General features: G+C 32.9%; 1 protein-coding gene across 5 annotated transcripts in view; it reads left to right on the top strand.

Moving 5' to 3' along the window:
* Positions 1–19,243, top strand: part of LOC145974711 (uncharacterized) — a 145,586-nt gene that overhangs the window by 57,443 nt on the left and 68,900 nt on the right. Inside the window, exon 1 of one of the 5 annotated variants that reach the window (XM_083104721.1) lies at positions 13,263–14,308. The exons of the other annotated variants lie outside the window; for them this stretch is intronic. Within the exon in view, the coding sequence (XP_082960847.1) occupies positions 14,126–14,308 (183 nt within the window). The 5' untranslated portion in view covers positions 13,263–14,125. Of the gene's footprint in view, positions 1–13,262; positions 14,309–19,243 lie in introns of those variants that run through there. 5 annotated transcript variants of the gene reach the window in all.

The following is a 19,243-nucleotide window of genomic DNA, read 5'->3' as shown; positions in this document are numbered from 1 at the left end:
ATTTCTCAATGTTCAAACATTTCTCAAAGCAATTGAATGAAAAATAAGGATCGAAAGTCAAAATGTCGCTAAATTACACGAATTTAAATCAGAAAATCAGATTGCGGAAGGAAAGATCATGAATAAAGTATGAAACGTCTCTCGCGCGGAAGTGATATTTTTCGTTCATCTTCGCGGTTCCGCGGATTGTTCGCGATAATTGCGACAACGTCACGATTCCGACCGTCATCGGAGAGATGGTCGTCGCGCGCCGAGGATGATTCGCGCGGAGGTGCCATCCAATTTGCGCGGAATCGCATTCCCAGGGACCGGGCGTTTCGTGTCACATACACGAAATTACTATGCCCCGCTGAATTGCATAATGGCTTTTCTCAGAAGGCTCGCGCGCCGTAATTGCTTCCCCATTTTGCGCTCGCAGAATCTTGCAGATTCCCGCGAAACGAGATTCGCAGGAGACAGATAATTGATCGGTCTTTCTCGTCGTAAAAAAAAAAAAATGCAGAATTTTAATTCTCCCTGCATTTTTAGACCAACAATATTTTGACTATGACTGTGAAAAATATTTATTTTTAAAGATAATTATTTGGAAATTATTATCTAAAATAAAAATTATTTTGCTGAGGTCAATTTTTTTTCGGTTTCACGTATATTTATTTCTCAATTTTATGAGGGTTTCGCTTAAATTTCTTTTCAATCTCTACAATAAATTTCTGAAATAAAAATAGAATTATGCGAGTATTGATTTTGTTGAATTTTCAAAAGTGTATCAAAATAATTTAAAAATATTCTTCATATTTAAATTGCAAATATTACGTCATCTAGTGCTTCCGAGGAGAGTTTATCCTTTGAATTGCAGTTTCTTGACTGCATGTGTTACCGACAGCAGGAAGTTTCTTGCCTCAATTCTGGTAATGCAGGTTACAACTTTAACATACTCGTATATATATTTCTCTCGTGATGGTTACATAGTTAGAACACATGTGGAGCTGGTGTCTCGAAAATAAATTCTTGATAGGGGACTCAATAAAAAAAAAAAACTCGAAAAATGACGCATCGCTTCGTATGCATGGGACCGATTTCACACTTCTTATTTTGTTTTATATTATCTTTGTAAGAAGTTTCAGGATATTTTTTTTTCTCTATCGCGTTCCCCCAGTACCTTAGATTTGTATTCATCCGGATGTTCTTCCTTATCTTTTATGCATTTTTATTTAAGACTGTATTAAGACTGGATTAATTAATTTTTATGACAAGTCTTGTGATATCTCATGGTCTCTGATATCAGATGATATCTTTTGAATTTCTTTTATAGATTATGCTTGCTGGACGATGTGCTTCAACAATGAAAAATGTTTGAACATCAAGAAACGGAGAGATTGCACTAAAAATATTGGAGTTTATAATTTACTTTCTAAAGAGGAAGAGGGAGAATATTTTTATTATTTATGAAGAATCTATATATCTTGAAATTTTAGACCATCGATATTAAAGAATTGAAGTTTATCATAGATTTTTCTTCGAATAAATAAATAAATCGAATAAATAAATAAATAATTAAATCTTTTTAATAATGTTAGATATTTTTCGTCTTTTGAAATTTACGAAAAAATTGACAGTAGTCTTCAGCAGTAGATTTTAGATCCTATAATATATTTTAAATCATATAATTAATTCCAACTTAACATTTAAAGTTATTAATTAAATATTTTCGTCTTTTTATAAGAAAATTGAGTTTCTTAAAACACTTTTATAATTAGTCTTATGTTGCTATATCCTTGGACTCTTAACAGAAAATATTTATTGGTGGCACAGATAAAGATAAAGATATCTCGTTTCTTTTGCAATTTTATGCTGTAATCTTGATTGTCACTTCTTAGATCTGGGTTACTTTTTATATGATATAATAGTGCAATGATCTTGTGCGTGACATTTTTTTTGACATTTTATAAATATTATAAATATTATAAAAAAATTTATATATTATAAATTATAAAGAATTTTGTGTATTATAAATTATAAGGTATTAGACTTGTTTATTTCCATTTCATCTTTGTTATTCTGCGTCTTCTTTAAGCAAAATCTATTAAAATAGTAATTTCTCCATATTCTCAAATTTTCGATATATATATGTACGATAACATTCAGTTTTCGCAGATATATATAGTTTGAAAACTTTGCGGAAAATATAAATTGAAAAATATAATTTGAATAAAATACACTTTTATTAATAACTCAAGTATATATTTGTAATAAAATAATATAGAACTTGCTTAATTTAAGTAAGAATTTGTAAAGTTTATAGTTCAATAACATTTCAGTTATTTTATTTGACTGTTAGGTCTCACAATTCCGTCGAAACTATTTTGAATTTATAATTAATGAATTTATAATGAATTATCGAGTTTTTAGTATAAAACATGATAAGTTACATATCATTATGGAAATTGATAACACTTCAAAAGGGTAAATCGTTCATTATATTCATTCGGTCATTCGTATAATGAGAACAAATTGGCGTGATCAGCGGAGCCATGTCTGCGGCAAAATAGACAAATGGTTAAGAATTTCCGGTGGCTATTAACATGCGGGTATCGTATATAGTAGTATATCCGCATTCGCGTCGGGACTTTGTAGCATCCTTAATCGCAACTGAAGCCAATAGGAGTCTTTGTTCCATAATATTGCTATATCCGGTTAGCTTTATTAATCATCATTTTTATTGACCAAAAGAAATTTTAAGGTTTCGAACAGATCGCTTTTGAAATGTCTGATTAAAAAGAGATTATTTATTGTGTTAGCAGAATTTTTAATCGAATTTTATAGCACAATAATAGACATATTATTTTTATTATTTTATTATTATTTTAATATTTATTTTATTATTATTATTTATTATTATTTTTTATTATTATTTTAATATTTATTTTATTATTATTTTAGATATAATATATTAGTAGTTATTATAATATATATTTTTTCAATTTTAATAATTTACTAACAACTGTGATTTTAAAAGAAATTCAAAGGACTCGAGCAAGTCATTTTTGAAACGTCTGATTAAAAATTAAAAAACAAAAATTATTGTTGTAGCGAAATTTTATTTTATTTTATTAATCCAATTTTATTTTATTTATAGTACAATATATGATACATCATAATAATAGAGATATACTATTTCTTTATTATTAATAGATATTATTAATAGATATTTTCTTTATTATTAATAAATATTTTAGATTATTATTAATAGATAGACTTTATTATATGTATTAATATTTTCTTAGAAAGTAAATTTAACATTTACTGAGAATTATAATTTTTGCATCCTTTTTTTCTCCTATAATTAATTATTAAATAATAATGTCAGGATCCTAATAATTGCCCACTTATAAGGGATTAAGCGTGCACGAAAGATTATCCATTTAAGAAGATAAAGACTCATCATTGGATTATCAATCGCGGATGTATACGAGCGCCCACGGAATTATTATCGCCAATTTCAAATCAGCGATGACCCTTGGCCGCAATTATGACTCTCGAGAACTAGTCTAAATATTGCGTGGAGGAAAATTAGGTGACCCCTTGATCTCGGACTTAATCATACGATGCGGAATATGCTACCTTACCTTACTAGGACCGACTCGAGAGTAACTTTCTACGGCGGAATCAACATCTATTGATGTTATCAAATTAGTGACGAAAGAAGATTACGGGGAAATGTTCTCGATTCTTTACGAAGTTCACTCGGAATATTATCCTCGTTTTCTTAGAAATTTGCCAATTATTGAAATAGATAAGATGCTTATAAGGCCCTTCCCAATGAAGAAAGATATCATCATTAAGCCTCTCTTATTAAATTTCTCACAAGGAAACCTCGCGAACCCGGAAATTTTGATCTTGATGAAACTTTACACAAATATAAAAGGAGAGGGGAGGGATAAATAGATGAAATTTAAAAATTTTTAATTGCTGCTCAAAAACTATTCCAAGAAATAAAACCACCCCTCATGTGTAGAGCGATTTTTTTACTTTTCTCGATATCTCAAAAATTACTCGAGATATCAAAAAATATTTTATATTAAAGTTTCATGGTTAAAACACCTCTATTTAACTATATAAATACTATATTAATAAAATTAAAAAAAACTATATATTAATAAAATTTAAAAAAATTTTTCTTAAATCTGTGAAAAAAATTATTCTTCCAAAATTTTATTAATAGAAATGTCAATCATAAAACCATAAAATTATTTACCATAAAATAATTAACCATAAAACTTTTGTATAAAATATTTTTCGATATCTCGAATAATTTTCGAAATATATCGACGAAAATAAAAAATTACTCTATTGGGCAGCAATTAAAAATTTCTTAATTCATTTATTCTCCCTCCTCCTCCCGCCCATATGTGTAAAGTTAATCAAAATCAAGAGAATTTCCGGATTCGCGAGATTCCCTTGTCAGTTTATACAGAATGATTTAAAAAATAAGAAAAAGAGGATTGTGTTATTATATGTCGATAATAAATGTATTTATGCAGACTGAGTTTCCCACTTTATGCATGACAGAATATTCTTTAATGTTAATTGATGATAAATTGAACAAGCTTTCAAACAGTTTAAGAATTTAAAAATTTGCTTCAAACAGTTTAAGAACTTAAAAATTTGCTAAATAGGGAGATAAATAATTAATTTGTATTCATTTATTGTAGGACTTACAGCAAAATAGATTTATGTCGTAAGATGCAAAGTTCCATGTGTTAAACGTGTTCTCTCTTCTAAAAATAAAGAGAAAACCGTGAACGATGACGATAAATGATCCATTGAGTCGATTCAATTCATGAAGTGTACATCACTTACTCTTTTCTTTGTATCGAAGGACCTAGTTTGTCGACTCGCGCTCTTGAGATAGCCCGAAGAGAGCTGAAAATGTAAGAGACTCGTTCAGGTAGCAAAGTACTGCACGTGCCTAAGGGCAGCTGTGCAGCTTGACCGACCTTCTTCTCGCTTGCCTACCCTTGTACGTCGTAAAACGATCCTCATTTCCGCGTCTCCTCTCGGTGCCTCTGTTTTCGTCGGTTCCTCTCTCGGGGTCAGACGAACCGTTATCAATGCTGCTCGTCACCTGCACCGCAAAGTAATAAGAAAAATGAGTGTCGAGAAAATGACACGAAAAGACACGTACTTATTCGTGGATATTGCGTGGATTTTCAGCGAGAAAACGATTCGAAAATTTTATTTTTAATGATATTTTACAAGTGTCGATGGAGAAAAATTTTAAGATAAATTTTGAGATTTTCAGGTTACATCGAAAAGGGACAAAAAGTAGAAGAATATTCTTAAATACGAAGAATTGTCTTATTTTTTATATATAAACATTATATATGTTTAAAATATTAAAAGAAATTTAATGCAGAAATTGAAAACATATAAATATTGTAGCAAAAATATTTTATTATACTGAAAATATTCGTGAATATTGCATGGATTTTCAGCGACAAGAAAACGCATCGTCGATTCGAAAATTTTATTTTTAATGATATTTTACAAGTATCGATGGAGAAAAATTTTAAGATAAATTTTGAGATTTTCAGGTTACATCGAAAATGGACAAAAAGTAGAAGAATAATTCTTAAATACGAAGAAGTGTTTTATTTTTTATATATAAACATTATATATGTTTAAAATATTAAAAGAAATTTAATGCAGAAATTTAAAACACATAAATGTTGTAGCAAAAATATTTTATTATGCTGAAAATATTAGATAATTTTGCTGATTATTTATATCTACGTGCATATTTTTATGGGAGTAACCTTATTATAATATAATAATGTAATATATAACGTAATTTTTGGATATATTACAATTTATATATGCATGATCGAAATGTCGAGATAACACTAAAATTAATTTTCTCTCTCTCGGATCTCGGGTGAAGGTAAGAGCGCTGGAAATATAAAAATCATGCGGTAGATTTAGCCACGCGTCCTGCTTGCCATCTGTTGCACTAGTCTCTAATCCTGTCAGATAAATCTCGAGCGATGCGAGATACTATCTTTGACGCAACACTTTCCGTGCGGATGAATAAGTTTCACCGGGTGGTTCCATGACATGTATTCCTTGTTTAGAAATCCAGTGTGCTGCAAAAAAAGTTGATACAAGATAGACACAGGACAAGCAAAGAATTTTTATTAGTCAAATTGCTTGTAATGACAAAAATGAGATTAAAATATCGTAAACGAACATCATAAGATAATTTAATTTTAAAATATTATTGTGTTTTCAAGAACGTTTTATATTTATTATATTATTTGTTTTTATTTTATTTATTTTTTATTTTATTTATTTTCTATTTTATTAATTATTTTTTATTTTATTATTTTTTATTTTATTATTTAGCTTTTATTTATCAAAAATATTTTGTTAATCGCTAATTATATTATATTATGTTAAGCATTTCGTTCATATATAATTTAAAATAATAAAAGAGAGGAAAGAAGACGAATTGGAAAATATATCTCACTCGTAGTTCGAGACAAATTTCTCCGAAGGGTCGCAAAACGCATAAAATGATTATTGACCAAAGCTCAAGACGACGATATAGGAGGGGCGGGGGAGGGAGGGGCAACACATCCGCCTGATGCGTCTTTCGATCTCTCGCTCTCAGCACCTCGCTTAAGCTTCGTCCTGGCCCGTATATCCGTTGTCCTGTGGGTTGCAGCTGCCTCGTAGTAGCAGCACGTGTTCCTCTTTTCAGGGCAGGTGGTTGGCGTCGTTAAGCAATCGCCTCCCCCTCGACGAAGACCGAGATTTGAACGGCGTGTAGCCCGTCGAAGAAGCGGAGAGAAGACCGCGAGGGGGAAGAAAATAAAAAAGAAATTCGAGAGACGAGGACAGGCCCCGCAGGCACACAAGGCTCGTGTCTGTGTGACTCGTGGTGCCTTTGCAAGGGAATATCTGAGAAAATTATTGCGAAAACACGTCACATAATAAATAATCATACGTATAATTTATTATAAACGTGAATTAATTATTAAATGTGAATTATTAATTTTATAATATCCAAATTGATAGTGAATTATTATTTTTTTTTCTTGAAAAATTAATCACAAATTTGTTGAAAAAAACTATAATTTATTGAGAGCGATTTATTAAAAGTAAAAATATAAAAATATACTGAAGGATAGGAATATTTAAATATTTTCATTTCAGAAAGATATAAAATTTTTTAAATAATTTATCAACGAATGAATGAAAAATCCAAGAAATCAAGACAAAGCACTAGATTTTTGTGGAAAATTAATTCAATTCTATTCATCACCCCAGGAACCTGCATGACGTTGTTAAGCAGCCAATCGCGAAAAGGAGCATAACGAGAGGACAACGTGGCCCGAGCCACGGAAGAAGGATGGGTGAGGCACGAGGGGGGGGGGGGGGGGGCGAAACGACTGGCAGGTGATGCTGCTGATGTACGCGTGCGTCGTGACCGGTTTCACGATCGCGAATCCGCCGCGCGCGGTTTACTGCCGCTTAATAAGCCGTAATAAGGACCCTAACCGAGGAGGAGTATCGCGCGTGATAAATCTCGCGCTGCGTAACGTTCATATATAGAAATTGCGCGATCGGCCCGGGACCCACGACGGGCAGGTGGTGACTCCTCCAGATCGACTCTGAGGTCCCGAAGGTCACGCGAGACGATCGAGCGAATTTTTATCTCGCAAAAACATGCAACATATTTCTCGAGCCCCGCAATTTAACATATAATTCGTATTGAAAAAAAAGGATATTACGATATCAGCGATACCTCGATATATTTAAGAAACTTACAAAAGCATAGATTTAAAATCGAGATATATTTCTCGAGGAAAGTGTTTTGAAAATTTAATTTTTTAACGTGTGATTTATTATATTTCGAGAGAATGTCATTTATCTTTCATTGTCTTATGATCGATCGGTTTTCAATCATTTCGAATCCCGCTCAAGAATTAAATCTCAATTTTAAGGGCGAGCACGCATTATCGGATGTCCCATCAAGTTTAGGGGAACGACATGAGGGCTGTATTTATGTGGGCTGAATGAGGGTAAACCACCCCCATTGGCGACGAAAAAGGTTACGAGTTACGCGGGGCGCGGGGCAATAAAGTTTTCCGCCGTTTCCTCTCTCTCCTTTTTTCCTTCTTCGCCAAATCAGATGCACAGTCTTGCCTTTCTCTCTCTTTTCTTTCTTTTTCTCTCTCGCGGCCGAAGCGCAACAGTTGGCCAGGAGGAAACATCTGTCGGTCGTGGCGCATGCGTATCCTTCAGGTAAAAACCTGTGTTCAGGGATTCTCAAATTTTCGGGAATTGAGATTCGCGATTGGCAGATAATAAATCCTGCGTAAAAATTAAACATAAAATATGTAAACATTTATTAGAGAAGGAATTAAATTGACACAAAATATTTATTTTTAAATTTATAATATATATATATATGAATTCTAATTAGAATATTAATATATATATATCTGAATTTTAATAGACTGATATTTTACAAAAACGTAGATTTTTTTTTTTTTAATTAAATCTACAAAGATTTTGTGATAAAAAATGCATATAATATTATATTAAGACTATACTCTTCTTGATTAATTCAATTTTTTATCATATGTGAAAGAAAAAATAATGATAATAAAAGAGATTTAATTTACTTTGAATATAAATACATATTTTTATAATTGAGCCACATTAATGTTTGCTTAAAGAGATGTATGCTTGAAAATTAAAGTGTAAAAATTCTTTTCATTTTTTTAACCAGATAAATATATAATTTCCATAAATATTTTAAGCTATATAAAAGTTTTTAGATACGTTTCATAATAAAGAGAGCCATTACCTCAAGAAAGACTTTAATATATAAGAATGATGTCAAAATTTTTGGAACGTTCTCCTGTAAAATCATGTTTTCCAATCTTCATGTATCTTTTCCTTTTAAAAACCTTTTAGCGTTATTGTTTCTTTAATCTGTTTACAAATAAACAGGCTACTCTCTTAAATTGAATCAGTGAAAATGTCACTGATTAAAGCAGTAGATAAAATTCATCGAAGACCAATGAATATTTCACTGATCTTCAGTGAAAACACTTACACTTTACTCCTTTGTTTATAGTAATAAGATTTTTCTAAAAAATCAATCATTAATTAATTCTTCTCAGTAATATTTTACTGTTTGCAGTATTTTACTTATAATTGAAATCACTGCTATTTTTCAAAGAAAATACAATAATTTTATTTAAGAAAATACAATTTAGTCATTCCATTTAAAGAAATTATAATTTTATCAAAAGTTACAAGCAATCATACTTGCTAAAAAAAATTAATCTTATTCGTATCACAATTAAATTTCAGAAAAAAATTATTTAACCGAAAAGATTGATAAAAATGTGATCAAATATATAAGAAAAAAATTTTTTAAATAATTCAGATAAATTAAAAGTTCAGATAATTAAAAGTTGGGAAAAAAGGGATATAAAAATAGATAGTTTTACTGGATGATTTTGCATTCGCTTTTTTAATTAAAACGAGCAAGAAAGCACTGTGTGTGTGAATCAGTGAAGATTAGAAAAGACGTAGTAAGACACATGGCGCGGAAATAAGTATCTTGGAAATTAGACTGCCTGCTGTTGCCAGTTAAGTTCGCGTCTTTCTTTTTTTCTCGCAAGGTTTTACTAGATCTTCTCTCCTAGACATGCGACTAGGCACCAGTTTTAGAAACGACACGTGTAAGATTTAGGGACGGATGACGCAGAGTGTGGCGCCGCGATGTTAATCGTGCGACGTGATGGAGATCAGTCGGGAAGCGTCGTGTTTGTCTTCTTAGAACGATGCCCTAGAGAGCGATGTGTTCCGTTCATTCACATTCATCGAATCACAACGCTAGGAATCTCGCGAGATGGCTATTTACGTCAACTCAAGTCTAATAGCGCTACAGAAAAGAAGGTGGAATAACAGAAGAGTTGAAAAGTATACTATAAAAGTATCTATAAACGCAGGAACACAAGATGAGTGTCTTCATTAAAGATGAATGAAAAATATTTATATAAATATTTATATAAATATAAAAATATTTATATATATTTTATTAGTCTTTGATAAAATTTTGTTCGTAACACATTCTTATATTTTTATATTTTTTAAATGTTTCTTTTGAGATATTTATTGTTAAATGTATCCAAAAAATTTTATATAGCTTAAAATGTTTAGGAAATTATATATTTAATTATATATTTTTAAAAAAAGTAAAAAGAATTTTGATATTTTAATTTTCAAGTGTACGCATCTTTAATATATGAACAATGTAATCAATTATAAAAATTAAAAAATATATATTTATAAAAATATTTTAAATTATAAAAATTATAAATATATATTTAAATATATATTAAATTATAAATATATATTTTAAATTATAAAAATATATATTTATATTCATAAAGCAAGTTAAATTTACATATCTCTTTTATTTTCCGTCCAATAGTCGAGGGACATTGCGATGATTAAAGATGCCGGTCTCATCCTTTCGCATTAATTATGCTAATTCGTATTAAAAACAAGTCTCTCGCTCGAATCCGTGCTGTCGCTCTGTGTGCGATCTGCTTGAAAATATTTCATTACAGTTATGCGCGACATGGTTAAAATGAAATCTCCGGTCCTTTGACGAGCAAACCTCATAATTTACATGCGCGCAATTTGCGCGCGTTTCGCGTATTTCTCTGGGGGGGCGTTTTTTTTCGGAAATGCAATGTAACATCTGTACGACAGGTATGCTGAAAAGCTCGCTCGGCGAGTATCGATTGAGAAAGCTCAGGGCCAGCTTACGCCAGCGCGACGTCATTTACTCATCTTGAGGGCCTCGCATGACTCACGCCGAAATTATATACCGTCCGTTTTCTGCACAAGCGAAGGGTGCGAAACACCCTTCATTATACACACGGAGGTTGGCCGTGCGGTGCACATAATCGCACGGTCTTATATCGATTCTAATGTAAATGCACGCCGCTCTCACCTGAGTTTTCTGTTAGTCATAATTGCGGTACTCAACCCGATCATTTCGACAAATGGCTTTCTCATTTTTCTCGCGGTTAAACTAATTGAAGTTTATTCGCTTCCTTAAACATATTATTGAGAAAAAGCATACGTGTATAATGGCTGGTATTCAAAATTAATATTTCTGAGTAGGAATCACATTGGGAAGCTAAATTTTTAATTTTAATTTCATCTTTATTATAAATTTTCCTGAGAGATTTAAATATAATAATGCCTCTCTTGAATGAATTGATTATAAGCGAGTCAGAAAAAAATTCCATTTTACTTTAAGATTACAAAATGTCACATTACATTACTTGTCTATATTATTTATATAATAATAATATATATATGTAAAATATAAAATAATAATGACAAAAATGTAGGAAGATGTTGAAATCTTTTAACAATGAAGCTTCTACTAATAAAGCTTTATATTTTCTAAAAATCTATATTTTAGCGATGACACATCTTTTTAAAATTAATTTTGAAAAATGTTTCAATGAGACTCTATATTTAAATATTAATAAATCACAAACTAAATATAAATTTAATTAAATTAATATAAATTGAATTAAATTTAGTTCAATCAATTAATAAATTTATATGTAAATTTAATTAAACTAATATAAATGTAATTAAAATTAATAACTAAATAAATTAAATTAATTGAATTAGTAAACTAAACTAATAAATTAAATTAATATAATATCGATAATATTAATAAATTTTTAATATTAATAAATTTAATTCTTTCTTTCATTGTAAAAATTCTTGCGGCCGAATGGCACAAAGTGAGACTTCGATGAGGCGTCGATTATTGCGCGAATCCACAGAAAGCACTCGAACACTTATCCGATCATACAGAGAAACCGAGGGAATGACATGCCTTTACCATCAGGGGGGAAACGATTTCGGACCGAGCAAACCGCAACATTCATACATGCGAAAAGGACCTTCCTCGAACGTAGAATTACGACCGAAGTTCTGCGAACTTACATAAGTAGACAGGTGTATTCGGCTTTCCTTGGAATCCGCGGTCGGCGATTCAATCAACCGACATTTTTCCGCGACACGGCGGTTACGAAGCAAATAATATGCAATCGATTTTTGAATTTTCACATTTTCCATGCAAATTTTTACAATCGTACTTCGCAATATCAATTACGTCATACATATGACGTATTATTATATCCTAAATTGATTATAATAATACTGACTTTTTAACACGTCAAAAAGATCGTGACATTTATTTTATTTTTTCGTTTTTATATTTTCGACTAGTCAAAATCACGCTTTTGCGTGCGGCGGAAAAGGCAGATGTGTCTCGAATCTCTTCAGCTGGCCTGTCTAGCTCTGTTAGACTCGAAATTCATGATCTCAGGGAGTTTCAAGGAGAACTTCCGATTTGGAAGTTCGATAAACGTTAAGTAGGTCGTCCCGATATTCAAATTTTTATTCTCACGTAATAAGAGTCCAAGATTCATTTATATACGGATGAGATTCCTCTGAGAACGTTAGGAACGTTGTAGGAATCCTTCGTGGGAAATGGAATATCATTAACTTCCGTGTTCAGCGAGATTATACGGGATTCGTATTTTCTTACCTCGTAAATACGAACGGGAAAGTGCAAATAACGCAATCAAGGTAGAAATCAATCCTTCACCGAGATGATACAAACTTCCTCTGCTGGTTACACTTTTCTATATATTTAAAATAATTTTTTAATATATTTTCTAATATATTTAAAATAATTTTTATTTTAAAATAATTTTAAATTAAAATATATAATTTTAATTTCAAATAATTTTAAAATAATTTTAATTTTCTATTGTTACACGCAAAATGTAGGAGCAAAATTGTTTTTCAACTATTTTGAAAAAACTATACTTATTTAAAACGTAATGTTGTTGCTTATAATGCCATTTGTTATCCAGTTATCTCAGACAAATTATGAAAAAATGATTAGCTGTTATAATTAATTAATATATATAATATAAAATAATATATACGCATATTTGCTCCGTTATTATATATCTGGAATGAAGGGTGCCCAGGGACGATTTTGAGAGACACTGCGTATCTGTGCCGAGCGCCACGCGACCAGGTCGTCCGGTCGGGCCGGGTAGCCGGGTGTTGCTGAAATCAACGTGGTGGGGTTCCTTCGACGAGTCCGACACGGAGCCTTATGCCTTCAGTCGACTCTCGGCTCTCACTGCGACTCGGAGCCGGCTGAGATTCCGTTAATTACGAGCATCGAGCAGGCCGAGGATCGCTGGAAAGGTGTGTTGGCCCCGGACGCGTTGAGCAGCAGCAACAGGACAATCGCGGTTCTCGGGTTCTCCAATTATGTCACGTGCTGAGCGATAAATCAGGATCCGATCTCGCGAAAGGAGGTACAAAAAAAAAGGAAAAGAATTGCAACCGCGAACTTATCGCGCGGAAGTGAAGGGAATCGAGGGTGTAGTGGGGAAGGAAGGTATCCTACGGCGAGTCCTCGAGCGCAGTTTGATCAAGACCGAGCGCTAGTCGAGGAGGTCGAGCGAGACCAAGATCGTCCCTCTCGTTGCACGTTAATTGGTGCGTGGATGGCGATCGGAACGAGAGGAAAGATAGGTACGAACGCCGAGCGGTGGCCGAGAAGCGAGAGAAACGGACGGGGAACTGATTAACCCGGGGGTGCGGCCGCGGCTCGGAGGGTCAAGTGGATGCAGGAATCTGGGCGCGGGAAAATATCTGCGCTCGAGGAGATTACGCTCTGCGAATTTCAACGATTGCTCTTGAAAGGGAATAGATCCTTCTTCTCTCGGGGAAAGGATTCTAACGGATATCCGCGAGTGTTCGACCGAAGGATCGAGTGTCTATTTATCTCTCGTAAAACTGTCGAGATTATATCTTCAAAAATAATATTCGCGAATGAGAGAGACCGACATCTAGGAAGTAACTGATGCGCTCGAGAAATCCCTGATAGACGCAAACTCGATCTCTGGTGTGGATGACACCAGAAGAGATCTAGCAAGGTTACTTAGGGAAAACTTATAATCGAGGCTACATCGTGAACATGTTGTGCGGCACATTCAGGAAGAGGAGGAGACACCCAGGGGACGAGTATCGCTTGATCAGGTCCAATACTATGCCGAGAATAATATCAGGAGCAAGGGACGCCAGTTTGGTGCCTGTTCGAAGGACCAGGTCCACGAGGGTCGCCGCGCGGTCGTCGCTGATCAAAGATCTGCTGCATATGGTAAGGATAGAAACGTACTATAAAATGCCGGTGAGGAGCAGTATATCGGGATTGTCTATCGCATGGAAATTTGTCGATCTAAGGCACCGCGAATTTATTTGCTCTATCATACATAAAAATGAGGGTAGTATATTTCGATGGAATTTCTGATGCGACTCTGATTTTCGCGAAGAGGGAAAATGTCAGATACATTTTATGGAAAAAAATATCCTGAAATGTTATTTAAATTAAATCATATATATATCAAATATTATTTAAATCAAATCATTCATGGGAGAAATAAAGCAAAATTTATTTATTCATTTATAATTTATTATTTACATATTTATTATATATTTATTATTTATTATTTATTATTTATAATAATTTATTTTGAAATAATTATTTTTATGATTAAAATAATTTATACAGAAATTCGAATATTTTTCACCTTATATTTAATATATTAATACTCGAGACAAAATCTTAAAGTGTCTAATTTTGTATGTGAATCTTTGCTGTATTTTCTTTTTTTTTTCATATATCGTACTCTCAAAATATATTTTTGCTATTATTAGATATTACTGCTTGCGTGACGCAAACATGCGTGTTCGGCTTGTTACTCGCGTTGAACCAACATAAGAAGAAACATTCGCAGTGGCCGATTGATCCTCAAAGGGATTCGCGCCGTCTCGAATCTACATACATGAATACGAATGCGTCATGTCGTTTGCATATGTATGCGGGCTGCAATGCATTCGTACGCGTGCATTTGTCCGTATAATTTATACGAGTTTAATTCGCAAACGCAACGTCGTACATTTAGTCGATTAACTAGCGATTCCGACTCCTTTTCTCTATGGTAATCCCGACTGCAAGAGAATGTTGCTGGCGAAAAAAAAATTTAACGCTTGCTCTCAACATATGTGTGCAAGGATATAAAAATTCAGGCATATAATTGACTATTTTTGTGCACTTTTCGCGGAACGAAAAATATGTATACATTATTTTATATTAATTAATTAATTAATTAATTAATTAATATGTTGGCTGCATATCAAGTTTTCAAAATTTCTTTGACATAATTAAATAATAAATGACATTATAATGTTAAACAACAACATTGAAATTTTTTTTTTTAAATAGCTGAAAAATAATTATGCTTTTGTACAATATAAAATATAAAAATAAAAAATAAAAGATATAAAATGTAAAAACAAAAAGGAATAAAAGAAATAAAAGAAAATAAAAGAACACTCGAAGTAAAATTAAAATTACACTCGACAAGAATTATTTTAGAAATCCTAGAAAAACAAAACCAGCATTGTTATAGATATTTGTATCATCTCGGTAAAGGACTGATTTTTATTTCGCACATTCTCGGTCGTGCTTACAAGGTCGTGCTTGCGAGAATTAATCGCAAAATTTGATCGCCGCATCAGTAGTTTGTTCGGATATTTCGGGCGTCGATAAGCCTCTCCCGAACAACGTTCGATCTTGCGCTCGTTTCCCCTCGTTCTCTTTTCGTTCTTCTCCCCGAAGCTTCATTGTGATGCTTCTTTTTTCGGTCTAAATCCGGCAGAGCGAGGAGGCGCCTCTGCGCGACTCGGCCCCGACTCGGATTCTTCCGAGGTGCCCGCTTGTGAACAGACCGAAAGCAGAGGCCGACTCTCGGGGTTTGGCCTTATAAGGCGTTCCGCGGGATGCCCAGCGTCCATTAGAAACCCTTTTGTTGGACCCGATCTCTTTTTCCGGCGGATTCTCCAAAGGTCATCGCCGCCCAAAGGAATCGCTCGTCGAAAAAAGTCATTTTTCAGGAATAATCGCGTCATAAAAAGGTTTCGAGCCGTACCGTTGACTATAATAAAACTAACTTAACGATTTCTCTCCAACTGAAGGACCTTTCTTTTAAAAGTGTTAAATTGCATTTAAAAAAATTACACCCTCAAAATTCTATTCTCGGACGAAAAGAATTTGATCGAAGTTGATTTCAATGTTATTCGCGATTAATTTTCTCTAGTTGATGAACAATTCTCGATGTCATTCGCTCTCATTATCCGAGTTATTATTGACCGCTAAGTGGTCGTTATTCATAAACGAGTTTTTTTCTTGCCCGGTAAAGAGCATTTTTATAATAACGGACGAGAAAACAGGTTCATGAATATGCACATAAATGTAAAGAACGAGTATGCGCGGACGCGCTTTTTTTTATCAAGCTCTCAAACGTTAATGCAAAAATATTCATTGCGCGGTTCCTGCCGAAGAGGAAAAAACTTTGTCCGCGATCAAGAATATCGTGGAGTCTGCAAGTATTCGGCGTAAAAACAATATTCGAAATTTCGAATTCGCGCGTATAATAATTTCAATAACATAAAAATTTACTCTAAAATGAAAAAAAATAATAATATTGACAAGAATATTAATTTTTATTAATTTATCACGATGATTTTTATCACGATTAATTGATGGACATCGTTTTTTTTCCAATCGTGAATTTTAATTTTATTGGCAAGATGTGCAACGAGTGTCTCTCATTCAAAGTTTTTTATTCAAAATTTAATAGAAAAAAATATTATTATCTGTTTATCGTATTAATTCTTTTCTATTGCTATATCCTTTTCCACGGAAAATCTATTCTTATCGGATCCAGCACGAGTGCTCGATCCTCAAATATTTGTGAAACTTGTAGCAGCTATTAAACAAACCAGTTTCCTCGACAAAGGGATCGAGAAGAGCAGCTGGGAATCTACTTTTCAGTCGTCAAATATTTCCTTCTCAATTTTCAATTTCGAAAAAATGTATTTATAAAGTATTTCCGAGTGTCTCAAATTTTTAATATCAACAATTAAATATCAACAAAATTTTAATTAAAAGTACTTCCTAAAAATTCAGTTTTTATTTAATAAATTCAGATTTTAAATTATTTTAAATTATTTTATTTAATAAAGTCAGATTTTAAATTATTTTAAATTATTTTATTTAATAAATTCAGATTTTAAATTAAATTTCAAGGATAAATTTCAAGTATAATCTTTATACTTGAATGTTTCCGCAAAGAAAAAAAGGAAGAGGAAACCACGAAATTGAAAAAATTCTATCAATTAATATAAAACAATTTTGCAGTTTCTTCTTGATTTCGCAAAGATGAAGTAACACATTTCGCTATCAAATCGTCGCATCGGGCGGCAAATAATCTCCCTCTCAAAGAGGAAAATATCTTAAAGCGGGGAACGTGTTAATCGCCGCGCGATTGTTTATATTAGTGTCATTCGCGAAACTAGGTCGTTGCGAATGCGAGGCCAAACGTCTTGTCGAACGAACCGTGAGATCTCTAAGGACGCTCGCACAAAGACAATAGTTTCGCCTCCGAGGCTCCAGGGAAGGACGGGAGGAACGAGGGGGGAGGAACAACGGGAGAATGCGCGCTTTTTTCGCCGCCGCAATTTGTGTGCCTCCCGCATCCCCCTTGTCTTTTTTTTTATTTCTGCTTTCCTCGTTCTTTTGTTCATCTACCCGCGAGATCCTTCCCCGTATCCTCTTCATCCCTCTCCCTCGCGTCGCGAAATATCCCGGCGCATTCCTGCGTATCGCATCTCGGCAATTTAGGCTTCCCCTGTCTCCCACAGTCAGTGACCCTTAGGTCTTTGTTAGAACCCGATAGAATTGCATTCGATTTGATAGCAAAATGTGTTACTTCATCTCGGCAAAATCAAGGAGAAAAAATGTGCAAAATTGTTTTTATATTAATTGATTGAATTATTTCAATTTCGTGGTTTCTTCTTTCCTTTTTTTCCTTTGCTTTAAAAACATTCAAGTATAAAGATTATACTTGAAATTTAATTTAAAATCTGAATTTATTAAATAAAATAATTTAAAATCTGAATTTATTAAATAAAATCTGAATTTTTAGGAAGTACTTTTAATTATAAGTTTTTTGATATTTAATTGAAAAATTTGAGACACTCTACTTTATAAATAAATTTTTTCGAAATTGAAAATTGAGAAGGAAATTTTTGCGAAGAAAATATGGTTTAAAATTCGTCGAATTTTATATAAAAATTGTATAAACAATTACATTCCTATGTGTTGCGTTAATAAACGCGTTTCTATTCACCTTCTTTCGAGGCGGTAGCCTTCTATAAGCATTATATCGAAATCATACAGCACATTTTCTTTGAATTGCTCAAATGATTCTGCATCTAGTACACTGTAATTGCATCCGGCTGCGGGTGGTAATACGCTTCGATAAAAAATATTGTTGCTGTATCATTAATTCGAGAGTAACCGCGAATACATTTGAGCGATTTAAAATTGCGACTCTCCGCTTTCATTCGCACACGTTGTAATTAATTTAATAATTTTATTGGATGAATTCCGCTTTCCGTTTAATTAGTCCGAATAATTATCGAGATATCATAAACAGCCGCGAAAGGAACGAAACTAACTTGTCATATTCGCTGTGATTTATATATTAGTTTGACAGTAAAATGCGCTCAGCGAATGACCAAAAGACACGATATTCTCGAAATTAAAATAAATGCAATTTATCATCCCATATTAATTAATATTAAACAAAATGAAACGCGTAGTTGAATATTTATATGAATATATTATAATCTCTTATCGCTCGATTTAGCCATGATTCTAGTCACCTCTTTTATCGTTATTAAATTGCGGCTGATTCTCAGAAACTGGACAGACGACGCGAAACAACAAGGCGGCTTGCGTGCGAGATATTAACTCTAATTAGCGATTATTAGAAAACGTTCCGCACGGAAAGACGGCGCCGCAAATTGAAGGCGACATAAACCGACGCGAACGAAGATGAGGGGGAGGAAACACGATGGCCTGATTAAAACAAACCGACAGAAATGAGATCGGCCAACGCGTCGAGATAAGCGATACCTTGAATCAATCTTGCTTACGGAGTATCGTATCTGTAATTCTTACGATTTA

Source organism: Camponotus vicinus, unplaced genomic scaffold (genome assembly GCF_025532165.1).
Source record: "Camponotus vicinus isolate PSW18456_S1 unplaced genomic scaffold, iyCamVici1.0 SCAF_7, whole genome shotgun sequence".
NCBI lineage: Eukaryota > Metazoa > Arthropoda > Insecta > Hymenoptera > Formicidae > Camponotus > Camponotus vicinus.
This window is presented reverse-complemented; position numbering and strand designations above follow the sequence as displayed.